The following is a 12,700-nucleotide window of genomic DNA, read 5'->3' on the forward strand; positions in this document are numbered from 1 at the left end:
TGGTTAACTGGCGTCGGAATTAGTTGGCCTATTGTTGGTGATTACCTGATGACGATATTAGATGGCGTGCTGTCGGTGGTTACCTGACGTCGGTATCAGTTGGCTTGCTGTTGGTGGTTACCTGACGTCGTTAATAGTTGGCGTGCTGTTGGTGGTTACCTGACGCTGGTATTAGTCGGTGTGTTGTTGGTGGTTACCGGTACCTGATGACGATATGAGATGGCGTGCTGTCGGTGGTTACCTGGCATCGGTATTCGTTGGCGTGCTGTTGGTGGTTACCTGACGTCGGTATTAGTCGGCGTGTTGTTGGTGGTTACCTGATGACGATATTAGATGGCGTGCTGTCGGTGATTACCTGGCATCGGTATTCGTTGGCGTGCTGTTGGTGGTTACCTGACGTCGGTATTAGTCGGCGTGTTGTTGGTGGTTACCTGATGACGATATTAGATGGCGTGCTGTCGGTGGTTACCTGCCGTCGGTATCAGTTGGCGTGCTGTTGGTGGTTACCTGACGTCGGTAATAGTTGGCGTGCTGTTGGTGGTTACCTGACGTTGGTATTAGTCGGCGTGTTGGTGGTGGTTACCTGATGACGATATTAGATGACGTGCTGTCGGTGGTTACCTGACGTCGGTATCAGTTGGCGTGCTGTTGGTGGTTACCTGATGACGATATTAGTCGGCGTGTTGTTGGTGGTTACCTGATGACGATATTAGTCGGCGTGCTGTCGGTGGTTACCTGACGTCGGTATTAGTTGGCGTACTGTTGGTGGTTACCTGACGTCGGTATTAGTTTGAGTGTCGTAGATGGATGTCTGACGCCGCTAATATTTGGCGTGTCCCCGATTGTTACATGACGATGCTAATTCAGTAAATGTAGACCTGTAGACTTTGAATATCAAAATGATAATCTCTTGCTTTTTATATAAATTACACAAGTATGTAATTGAAAAATTAAGTTAATGAGATAGTATAGTCAGCTGCCTGTATCAAATAGCATTGTCGGTGCTTTTTATGACCTTTTGCCAACGTGGTTCGACGTTCTAGCTGCCACATGACATTCCATTAGAGAGAGAGTTGAGACAAAAGAGAGAGAATGGCTGAAGGAAGGATGAGATTGAGCGAAAGGAAGTTGGAGAGAGGGAGAACGAAAAATTTGGGAGAGGGGACTGAATATCATATCCACTAAATCAAAATTTTGAATTATCGTGAAGTTCGAGTAATTATTAATTTGCTAATACAGCACTAGAATTTGTACTGTCTGATAGACGTTTCATAGGTGCAAACTGCTTACACATTTTATACGCGGTAGGGTAGATAACTCCACCTCTGACTCTAGTAAACGCGCCATTGCAGGAATGTCTTGTAAATGTATCTATGACCTCTTCAAACACCTTTTTTTACATTATTGATGGATCTCTAACGCCAGTGTCTGTGTGAACCTGAACTTATTCTGGTACTCTGTTGACGTTTGAAAGCATATCACCGTTATCTGTATATAAGCTATATATATATATATATACACATAATTTGAACTTCACAGTGGGATTTATATCATTTTACATGTGTATACCACAAGCAAACTTATCTTATAGTAAATGGAGTTGTGACGATTGCATAAACACGTAAACACATCGTACATATGTGTTGTAATTTAATCAGATTTGGTTGTGCGATAATTGGTGTTAAAATGACATTATTTGATATTACTGTAAATCTGGAAACATTTCTATGAGTGATGTATAAAGCAATGGAGATTTGTAATGTTTGAGTTGTTCGTTTAGTTTATGAAGAATGGAGATGTTTTATATATCAACGAGAGGACGAAGCTGTGTTTATGAATGATAAACGATTTCGGCATTATCATGTTAAACATCATCAACGTTCAATCAATTATCTGTCAACAACCTGTGGTCCCCTGATTACGTCATCGATCTCATTGTGACCACTCTAACCTGGCTGCTCGAAATCTCCGCACGCCGGAGTCAGTATGAAAACCGCAGCGTTAGTCTAAAAATAATAATAAAGATTAAGTCCGAATTATTCCGGGGCTCTATCGACTTCATTTTTATATCAGTCTGTGAGTCTGGAGTTGATGAGTGTTAGAACGGAAAATTTGGTGATGAACTTTTCAACGTGGTGGTTTAAAGAGATATCGCGATACCCAGGGTATTTACCAAATTTATGAAATGTTTATTACAAAAATAACCCAGACGAAAATAAAAGCTTCAAACTCTAAAACACTTTAGTGATCTTCGGTAGTTCTCTCTCTTTTTAAATCTTGAATGAAATAAACAATTGATGGATAGCAAACGTTGTTTGAAGAAGGACAAACACAAAACTAGTTCGAAGTTAGGTAGAGCAAGTTTACGTCCTGTGAATGGTATTGCCTAATTTAATGTCTAGTATAGAAACAATGATTGTTTGAATGCCACGAGTCGCTTATTTCCCTCACTTCCAGACCGATATATGTATATAAGTTGATAGTGATTACAATCCCATAAAACTTGAGCATAAACAACGAATGTTTTATGCACTTAGAGTCTTTTTTCGTTTGTCAGCGATAGCATTACATAATTACATTCATTGCTTAAAACTGACAATGCAAAATGTCAATTTTGAGAGTTAACAAAAAGGTTTTAGAATACTTCGCGAAACTACCCCCTCCACCCCTTATTTCTTTCCCTTGGTAAATGATATCTCTCGGACATCGTATCTAAGAAAATGGCAGATATTTTAGTCCAAGCTTTGCTAGTGAAAAAAGGCATGACACCTGTCAAACCAGTTATTATTTCAATGACGGCGTTATGCGACTAATCTATTTACATACATAGACAGATAGATTACATAGGAACATTTGCTTCCATTTGAACACCTACCTTGTTCTTCCAGTGTACAGAAACAAAATTTCCGTATTATAACCTTTACTATTTCCGTTTATTTGGTTCTGAAAAAAAGTTCCTGGTCAAATTTTACAACACAGTCTACGACAGGTAAAAATTGGTATGCTTTTCAATAGTAAAGCACTTACACGACCAAGATTGGGTCTACGGAATATTTAAAGCGCTTCATTGACATAGTAAAATTGGTCGTGTCTAGAGTTTAGTGCTCATGCACGTGTTACAGAAGACATGAGATGGACTGTAGGGAGTTGCTGTATTTTCAGTTTCATTATATATATATTTTTAAAAAATATTGTTTTGGATAGCTGAGAAGTACTGATCACTTTCACGTAACTTTAAGGTTCTAAGGTCAGTGCACATTTTATTGGTCACGTGTAAGTGTTATCATAATATACAGGTGAGTTTCATTTCGGGCGGCTAATGTTGAAACAATAACCGGTTTGATTGGTTGGTTGGCAGGTTTTTCGTCTCCATGACTCCTCCCATTGCCGTATATCGTCTCACCGACGAACGTCAGCGTTCTGGCGACGTGAGGGGGCGACCTGCATCACCATCGGAGTGATCGTACCGTCTGTAGCGGTGAATGTTTGGTTATGCTAGTTTCAGTAAAACGGCTCCATGATCTAATAATGCCTTATCCTAATTCGAGCAGTCTGAAACATGCCTCGAAAAGGAAATGAAGAAATGAGGGCTTACATAGATTTGGTTTAGGTGGGGTCCGTCTAATGCCTTCAAAAATTGTTTAACCTTACAGTATCCCTAAGCCCCTGGACCGGCATTAACACGCTTGCTCCATTTCGAAAAGCAACAGTGGGATCTTGAGCGTGCGAGAGTGGACAGTCCTCACACGGCCACCGTCCGCCGGACTATAACCCGCTTGACAGGTTCCAAGCTTTCATAACCTGGGATACCCCTACTCGTTTCCAAGCTTTGTCAGCTACCTATCCCGGTATATCCTGCTCTGTCAGTCCCTATCCCGGTATATCCTGCTCTGTCAGCCTCCTATCCCGGTATATCCTGCTGTCAGTCCCTATCCCGGTATATCCTGCTCTGTCAGCCTCCTATCCCGGTATATCCTGCTCCGTCAGCCCCCTATCCCGGTATATCCTGCTCTGTCAGTCCCTATCCCGGTATAACCTTCTCAGTCAGCTACCTATCCCGGGATATCCTGCTCTGTCAGTCCCTATCCCGGTATATCCTGCTCTGTCAGCCTCCTATCCCGGTATATCCTTCTGTCAGTCCCTATCCCGGTATATCCTGCTCTGTCAGCCTCCTATCCCGGTATATCCTGCTCCGTCAGCCCCCTATCCCGGTATATCCTGCTCTGTCAGTCCCTATCCCGGTATGTCCTGCTCTGTCAGTCCCTATCCCGGTATATCCTGCTCAGTCAGCTACCTATCCCGGTATATCCTGCTCTGTCAGTCCCTATCCCGGTATATCCTGCTCTGTCAGCCTCCTATCCCGGTATATCCTGCTGTCAGTCCCTATCCCGGTATATCCTGCTCTGTCAACCTCCTATCCCGGTATATCCTGCTCCGTCAGCCCCCTATCGCGGTATACCCTGCTCTGTCAGTCCCTATCCGGTATATCCTTCTCTGTCAGTCCCTATCCCGGTATATCCTGCTCTGTCAGCCTCCTATCCGGTATATCCTTCTCTGTCAGTCCCTATCCCGGTATATCCTTCTCAGTCAGCTACCTATCCCGGTATATCCTGCTCTGTCAGCCTCCTATCCGGTATATCCTGCTCCGTCAGCCCCCTATCGCGGTATATCCTTCTCCGTCAGCTCCTATCCCGGTATAGCCTACTCCGTCAGCCCCTATCCCGGTATATTCTTCTCCATCAGCCCCCTATCCCGGTATATCCTACTCCGTCAGTCCCTATCCCGGTATATTCTTCTCCATCAGCCCCCTATCCCGGTATATCCTCCGTCAGCCCCTATCCCGGTATATCCTCCGTCAGCTACCTATCCCGGTATATCCTGCTCTGTCAGCTACCTATCCCGGTATATCCTACTCTGTCGGTCCCTTTCCCGGTATATCCTGCTCTGTCAGCCTCCTATCCGGTATATCCTTCTCTGTTAGTCCCTATCCCGGTATATCCTTCTCAGTCAGCTACCTATCCCGGTACATCCTGCTCTGTCAGTCCCTATCCCGGTATATCCTGCTGTCAGTCCCTATCCCGGTATATCCTGCTCTGTCAGCCTCCTATCCGGTATATCCTGCTCCGTCAGCCCCCTATCGCGGTATATCCTTCTCCATCAGCCCCCTATCCCGGTATATCCTACTCCGTCAGTCCCTATCCCGGTATATTCTTCTCCATCAGCCCCCTATCCCGGTATATCCTACTCCGTCAGTCCCTATCCCGGTATATTCTTCTCCATCAGCCCCCTATCCCGGTATATCCTCCGTCAGCCCCTATCCCGGTATATCCTCCGTCAGCTACCTATCCCGGTATATCCTGCTCTGTCAGTCCCTATCCCGGTATATCCTGCTCTGTCAGCCTCCTATCCCGGTATATCCTGCTGTCAGTCCCTATCCCGGTATATCCTGCTCTGTCAGCCTCCTATCCCGGTATATCCTGCTCCGTCAGTCCCTATCCCGGTATATCCTGCTCTGTCAGCCTCCTATCCGGTATATGCTTCTCTGTTAGTCCCTATCCCGGTATATCCTTCTCAGTCAGCTACCTATACCGGTATATCCTGCTCTGTCAGTCCCTATCCCGGTATATCCTTCTGTCAGTCCCTATCCCGGTATATCCTGCTCTGTCAGCCTCCTATCCGGTATATCCTTCTCTGTCAGTCCCTATCCCGGTATATCCTTCTCAGTCAGCTACCTATCCGGTATATCCTGCTCCGTCAGCCCCCTATCGCGGTATATCCTTCTCCGTCAGCTCCTATCCCTGTATATCCTACTCCGTCAGCCCCTATCCCGGTATATTCTTCTCCATCAGCCCCCTATCCCGGTATATCCTACTCCGTCAGTCCCTATCCCGGTATATTCTTCTCCATCAGCCCCCTATCCCGGTATATCCTCCGTCAGCCCCTATCCCGGTATATCCTCCGTCAGCTACCTATCCCGGTATATCCTGCTCTGTCAGTCTCTATCCGGTATATCCTGCTCTGTCAGTCCCTATCCCGGTATACCGTTCTCCGTCAGCCCCCTATCCCGGTATATCCTGCTCCATCAGCCCCCTATCCCGGTGTACCCTTCTCTGTCGGCCGTCTATCCCGGTATATCCTGCTCTGTCAGTCCCTATCCCGGTATATCCTTCTCAGTCAGCTACCTATCCCGGTATATCCTGCTCTGTCAGTCCCTATCCCGGTATATCCTGCTCTGTCAGCCTCCTATCCGGTATATCCTTCTCTGTCAGTCCCTATCCCGGTATATCCTTCTCAGTCAGCTACCTATCCCGGTATATCCTGCTCTGTCAGTCCCTATCCCGGTATATCCTGCTCTGTCAGCCTCCTATCCGGTATATCCTGCTCCGTCAGCCCCCTATCGCGGTATATCCTTCTCCGTCAGCTCCTATCCCGGTATATCCTACTCCGTCAGCCCCTATCCCGGTATATTCTTCTCCATCAGCCCCCTATCCCGGTATATCCTACTCCGTCAGTCCCTATCCCGGTATATTCTTCTCCATCAGCCCCCTATCCCGGTATATCCTCCGTCAGCTACCTATCCCGGTATATCCTGCTCTGTCAGTCCCTATCCGGTATATCCTGCTCTGTCAGCCTCCTATCCGGTATATCCTGCTCTGTCAGCCTCCTATCCCGGTATATCCTGCTCTGTCAGTCCCTATCCCGGTATACCCTTCTCCGTCAGCCCCCTATCCCCTTATATCCTACTCCGTCAGCCCCTATCCCGGTATATTCTTCTCCGTCAGCCCCCTATCCCGGTATATCCTTCTCCGTCAGCCCCCTATCCCGGTATATCCTTCTCCGTCAGCTACCTATCCCGGTATATCCTGCTCTGTCAGTCCCTATCCCGGTATATCCTGCTCTGTCAGTCCCTATTCCGGTATGTCCTGCTTCGTTAACCCCATGTCCATTTGACGTCTAATTCTGGAGCTCCTGACAAGTTAATGATTATCTCACACTTCGTGATAACACAATAACTACCATTATTTATAGTCATCCATGAACACTCATGTCTTTGAAAACTTGATAAAGTGCGCGCGTGAAGTTGCTTGCTGGGATTTATCACTCTATCAATATCCATGGTAATTAAATGTTGGTTGTATTAGATGTGGTTTTACAAATAATCGAGAAGAAACTCCGGAGAAAATACATTGTTTTTATTAACGTCTTTGGTTATTATGTAAAAATAACTTTCACAATAATTCTTCTAAATAAATAAAACTACTGAGTATTATGATTGTTGCACAATTGTCTAGTCACAATTGTCTAGTCACGCACCTTGTGCTATCCTACCATATGACATCATATAGAGGGATCCTGGCACTACCATTGTCTAGTCACTCACCTTGTGCTATCCTACCATATGACATCATATAGAGGGATCCTGGCACTACCATTGTCTAGTCACACACCTTGTGCTATCCTACCTAAGGTATGACATCATACAGAGGGATCCTGGCACCACCATTGTCTAGTCACGCACCTTGTACTATCCTACCTAAGGTATGACATCATACAGAGGGATCCTGGCACCACCATTGTCTAGTCACGCACCTTGTACTATCCTACCTAAGGTATGACATCATACAGAGGGATCCTGGCACCACCATTGTCTAGTCACGCACCTTGTGCTATCCTACCATATGACATCATATAGAGGGATCCTGGCACTACCATTGTCTAGTCACTCACCTTGTGCTATCCTACCATATGACATCATATAGAGGGATCCTGGCACTACCATTGTCTAGTCACACACCTTGTGCTATCCTACCTAAGGTATGACATCATACAGAGGGATCCTGGCACCACCATTGTCTAGTCACGCACCTTGTACTATCCTACCTAAGGTATGACATCATACAGAGGGATCCTGGCACCACCATTGTCTAGTCACGCACCTTGTACTATCCTACCTAAGGTATGACATCATACAGAGGGATCCTGGCACCACCATTGTCTAGTCACGCACCTTGTACTATCCTACCTAAGGTATGACATCATACAGAGGGATCCTGGCACCACATTTGTATGATCGTTATTGATTCTATATCTTCTTTTCTCTCATTTCCTCTTTATAATTTCTATTGACATAAATAATCATGATCTGCATCATCATTCAACAAGGAACATCTACCAATAAAATATGACAATAAGCCATCCACAAAGTTAATACAACTGGTACTGCTATACTTCAAAAACGTCTAATTCCTAGATACATCGTCACCACCTTTCATATACAAAATTAAATATTAACTAAAAAATTATTCAACAATCCATCCTGAGTCACTTTCTGAGAAACAGCAAAAAATAAGAAATTTGTACGACCAAAATCTAATATGTCGGCCATTTTAATCAGCTGATCAGTCTCCAAAGTGGACCTGACAATGTAATGGGACCTGACAAGGTAATGGAAGCCTTGAAATACTGATTTTAAACTTGAGAAAGATCGATCCATCGAGCCTAGGACCTTCGGGAACTAATCATAGTGAACTTTAACCATCTATATTCAACGATCAACCGGATTTTTTTTGTTCTAAAATTGATATTAGATGGAGATAAACGCTCCTAAGAAACAATGAACAGATTTCATGTAAAAATCGATCATTAAGACCGAGGCCTACCCAATCACTGCCCGGAATAGTCCGTCTATCATTAAGACCGAGACCTACCCAATCACTACCCAGAATAGTCCGTCTATCATTAAGACCGAGGCCTACCCAATCACTACCCAGAATAGTCCGTCTATCATTAAGACCGAGTCCTACCCAACCGAGGCCTACCCAATCATTACCCGGGATATTCCGTCCATCATTAAGACCGAGGCCTACCCAATCACTACCCGGAATAGTCCGTCCATCATTAAGACCGAGGCCTACCCAATCACTACCCGGAATAGTCCGTCTATCATTAAGACCGAGGCCTACCCAATCACTACCCGGAATAGTCAGTCTATCATTAAGACCGAGGCCTACCCAAACATTAAGACCGAGGCCTACCCAATCACTACCCGGAATAGTCCGTCTATCATTAAGACCGAGGCCTACCCAATCACTACCCGGAATAGTCCGTCTATCATTAAGACCGAGGCCTACCCAATCACTACCCAGAATAGTCCGTCTATCATTAAGACCGAGGCCTACCCAACCGAGGCCTACCCAATCATTACCCGGGATATTCCGTCCATCATTAAGACCGAGGCCTACCAAATCACTACCCAGAATAGTCCGTCTATCATTAAGACCGAGGCCTACCCAACCGAGGCCTACCCAATCACTACCCGGAATAGTCAGTCTATCATTAAGTCCGAGGCCTACCCAATCTCTTCCCGGAATAGTCCGTCTATCATTAAGACCGAGGCCTACCCAATCACTACCCGGAATAGTCCGTCTATCATTAAGACCGAGGCCTACCCAACCGAGGCCTACCCAATCACTACCCGGAATAGTCCGTCCATCATTAAGACCGAGGCCTACCCAATCACTACCCAGAATAGTCCGTCTATCATTAAGACCGAGGCCTACCCAATCACTACCCGGAATAGTCCGTCTATCATTAAGACTGAGGCCTACCCAACCGAGGCCTACCCAATCACTACCCGGAATAGTCCGTCCATCATTAAGACCGAGGCCTACCCAACCGAGGCCTACCCAATCACTACCCGGAATAGTCCGTCTATCATTAAGACCGAGGCCTACCCAATCACTACCCGGAATAGTCCGTCTATCATTAAGACCGAGGCCTACCCAATCACTACCCGGAATAGTCCGTCTATCATTAAGACCGAGGCCTACCCAATCACTACCCGGAATATTCCGTCTATCATTAAGACCGAGGCCTACCCAACCGAGGCCTACCCAATCACTACCCGGGATATTCCGTCGATCATTAAGACCGAGACCTACCCAACCGATGCCTACCCTGTCACTGCCCGGAATAGTGCGATCATTAAGGCAGAGGCCTACCCAATCACTACCCGGAATAGTCCGTCTATCATCAAGGCCGAGGCCTACCCAATCACTACCCGGAATAGTCCGTCTATCATTAAGACCGAGGCCTACCCAATCACTTCCCGGAATAGTCCGTCTATCAATAAGACCGAGGCCTACCCAATCACTACCCGGAATAATCCGTCTATCATTAAGACCGAGGCCTACCCAATCACTACCCGAAATAGTCCGTCTATCATTAAGACCGAGGCCTACCCAATCACTACCCGGAATAGTCCGTCTATCATTAAGACCGAGGCGTACCCAACCGAGGCCTACCCAATCACTACCCGGGATAGTCCGTCTATCATTACCCGGAAGACCGAGGCCTACCCAATCACTACCCGGAATAGTCCGTCTATCATTAAGACCGAGGCCTACCCAATCACTACCCGGAATAGTCCGTCTATCATTAAGACCGAGGCCTACCCAACCGAGGCCTACCCAATCACTACCCGGAATAGTCCGTCCATCATTAAGACCGAGGCCTACCAAACCGAGGCCTACCCAATCACTACCCGGAATAGTCCGTCTATCATTATGGCCGAGGCCTACCCAAACACTACCCGGAATAGTCCGTCTATCATTAAGACCGAGGCCTACCCAACCGAGGCCTACCCAATCACTTCCCGGAATAGTCCGTCTATCAATAAGACCGAGGCCTACCCAATCACTACCCGGAATAATCCGTCTATCATTAAGACCGAGGCCTACCCAACCGAGGCCTATCCAATCACTACCCGGAATAGTCCGTCTATCATTAAGACCGAGACCTACCCAATCACTACCCGGAATAGTCAGTCTATCATTAAGACCGAGGCCTACCCAATCACTACCCGGAATAGTCCGTCTATCATTAAGACCGAGGCCTACCCAATCACTACCCGGAATAGTCCGTCTATCATTAAGACCGAGGCCTACCCAATCACTACCCGGAATAGTCCGTCTATCATTAAGACCGAGGCCTACCCAACCTAGGCCTACCCAATCACTACCCGGAATAGTCCGTCTATCATTAAGACCGAGGCCTACCCAATCACTACCCGGAATAGTCAGTCTATCATTAAGACCGAGGCCTACCCAATCACTACCCGGAATAGTCCGTCTATCATTAAGACCGAGGCCTACCCAAACACTACCCGGAATAATCCGTCTATCATTAAGACCGAGGCCTACCCAATCAATACCCGGAATAGTCCGTCTATCATTAAGACCGAGGCCTACCCAATCACTACCCGAAATAGTCCGTCTATCATTAAGACCGAGGCCTACCCAATCACTACCCGGAATAGTCCGTCTATCATTAAGACCGAGGCCTACCCAATCACTACCCGGAATAGTCCGTCTATCATTACCGATGCCTACCCTGTCACTTCCCGGAATAGTGCGTCTATCATTATGGCCGAGGCCTACCCAAACACTACCCGGAATAGTCCGTCTATCATTAAGACCGAGGCCTACACACACACTACCCGGAATAGTCCGTCTATCATTAAGACCGAGGCCTACCCAATCACTACCCGGAATAGTCAGTCTATCATTAAGACCGAGGCCTACCCAATCACTACCCGGAATAGTCCGTTTATCATTAAGACCGAGGCCTACCCAATCACTACCCGGAATAGTCCGTCTATCATTAAGACCGAGACCTACCCAATCACTACCCGGAATAGTCCGTCTATCATTAAGACCGAGACCTACCCAATCACTACCCGGAATAGTCCGTCTATCATTAAGACCGAGACCTACCCAATCACTACCCGAAATAGTCCGTCTATCATTAAGACCGAGGCCTACCCAATCACTACCCGGAATAGTCCGTCTATCATTAAGACCGAGGCCTACCCAATCACTACCCGGAATAGTCCGTTTATCATTAAGACCGAGGCCTACCCAATCACTACCCGGAATAGTCCGTCGACATCAACATGACTTCCAAAATATTGACAGAGCTCAAAAAGTAAGAGTTTTATCATGAAACTAGGTTGTCAAGTGAGAATTCAAGGATCAGTATTAATTAGCTAAATTTTGTATCTTCAATATTACATTTCATATTGTGTACACAGGTATTTTGTTTCTCGTTGATTACGAACAACACTCAAAATAAAGATAAACGATTCGTTATTTACACACCTGAAGGGAAAAATTGATGAAATACATTGGGTACCTACAGTGTTTTCATCCATATGAGATTGATGACATGAGTTCGCGAATTTCTCGATGCATACGACGCCATGGCGTTTTGAGGTCATAGTGGAAACCATGTAATTTCTCATAGCTCCACTTAATCATATAAGCGTTCTTGTGTGATAAAGACAGGTTACACAAGGTGTGATCGTGGTATATTGTATTTCTTTCACACGAGTTTTATTCAAAAGCTAAAAAGTACCTTCATGAAAATAACTAACGAGAGTGAAAGAAATACTAACATAGCCACGAGTTGGTGTGACCTGTTCCTATCATAATAAAAAAACTGCTCAAGTTGAATTGACATATTCTGCACCCAGGTTTTGTTTACGTCATCAGTTTGAACGTATTGATACGACCTTCAGTGACATGTCGCTAATTAATTGCATAACTGACAATTTCAGGAACACATCGAGATATATTACACAATAAAAATTATGCCTAGAAAATAAAACGGTTTTTATCTTCAAACGAAAAAAGGAAAAAAA

At 45.8% G+C, this 12,700-nt stretch overlaps 1 protein-coding gene across 1 annotated transcript; it reads left to right on the forward strand.

Moving 5' to 3' along the window:
* The first annotated feature begins 7,959 nt into the window (after positions 1-7,959).
* LOC132556528 (uncharacterized) lies at positions 7,960-11,003 on the forward strand. Its single transcript, XM_060220942.1, has 2 exons — positions 7,960-8,028; positions 8,649-11,003. Exons 1-2 carry the CDS (start codon positions 7,960-7,962, stop codon positions 11,001-11,003), a joined length of 2,424 nt encoding a protein of 807 aa, XP_060076925.1.
* The last annotated feature ends 1,697 nt before the right edge of the window (positions 11,004-12,700 follow it).

Source organism: Ylistrum balloti, unplaced genomic scaffold (assembly GCF_031769215.1).
Source record: "Ylistrum balloti isolate Yb309-2 unplaced genomic scaffold, AGI_CSIRO_Ybal_v1 Utg370574, whole genome shotgun sequence".
Classification (NCBI taxonomy): Eukaryota; Metazoa; Mollusca; class Bivalvia; order Pectinida; family Pectinidae; genus Ylistrum; species Ylistrum balloti.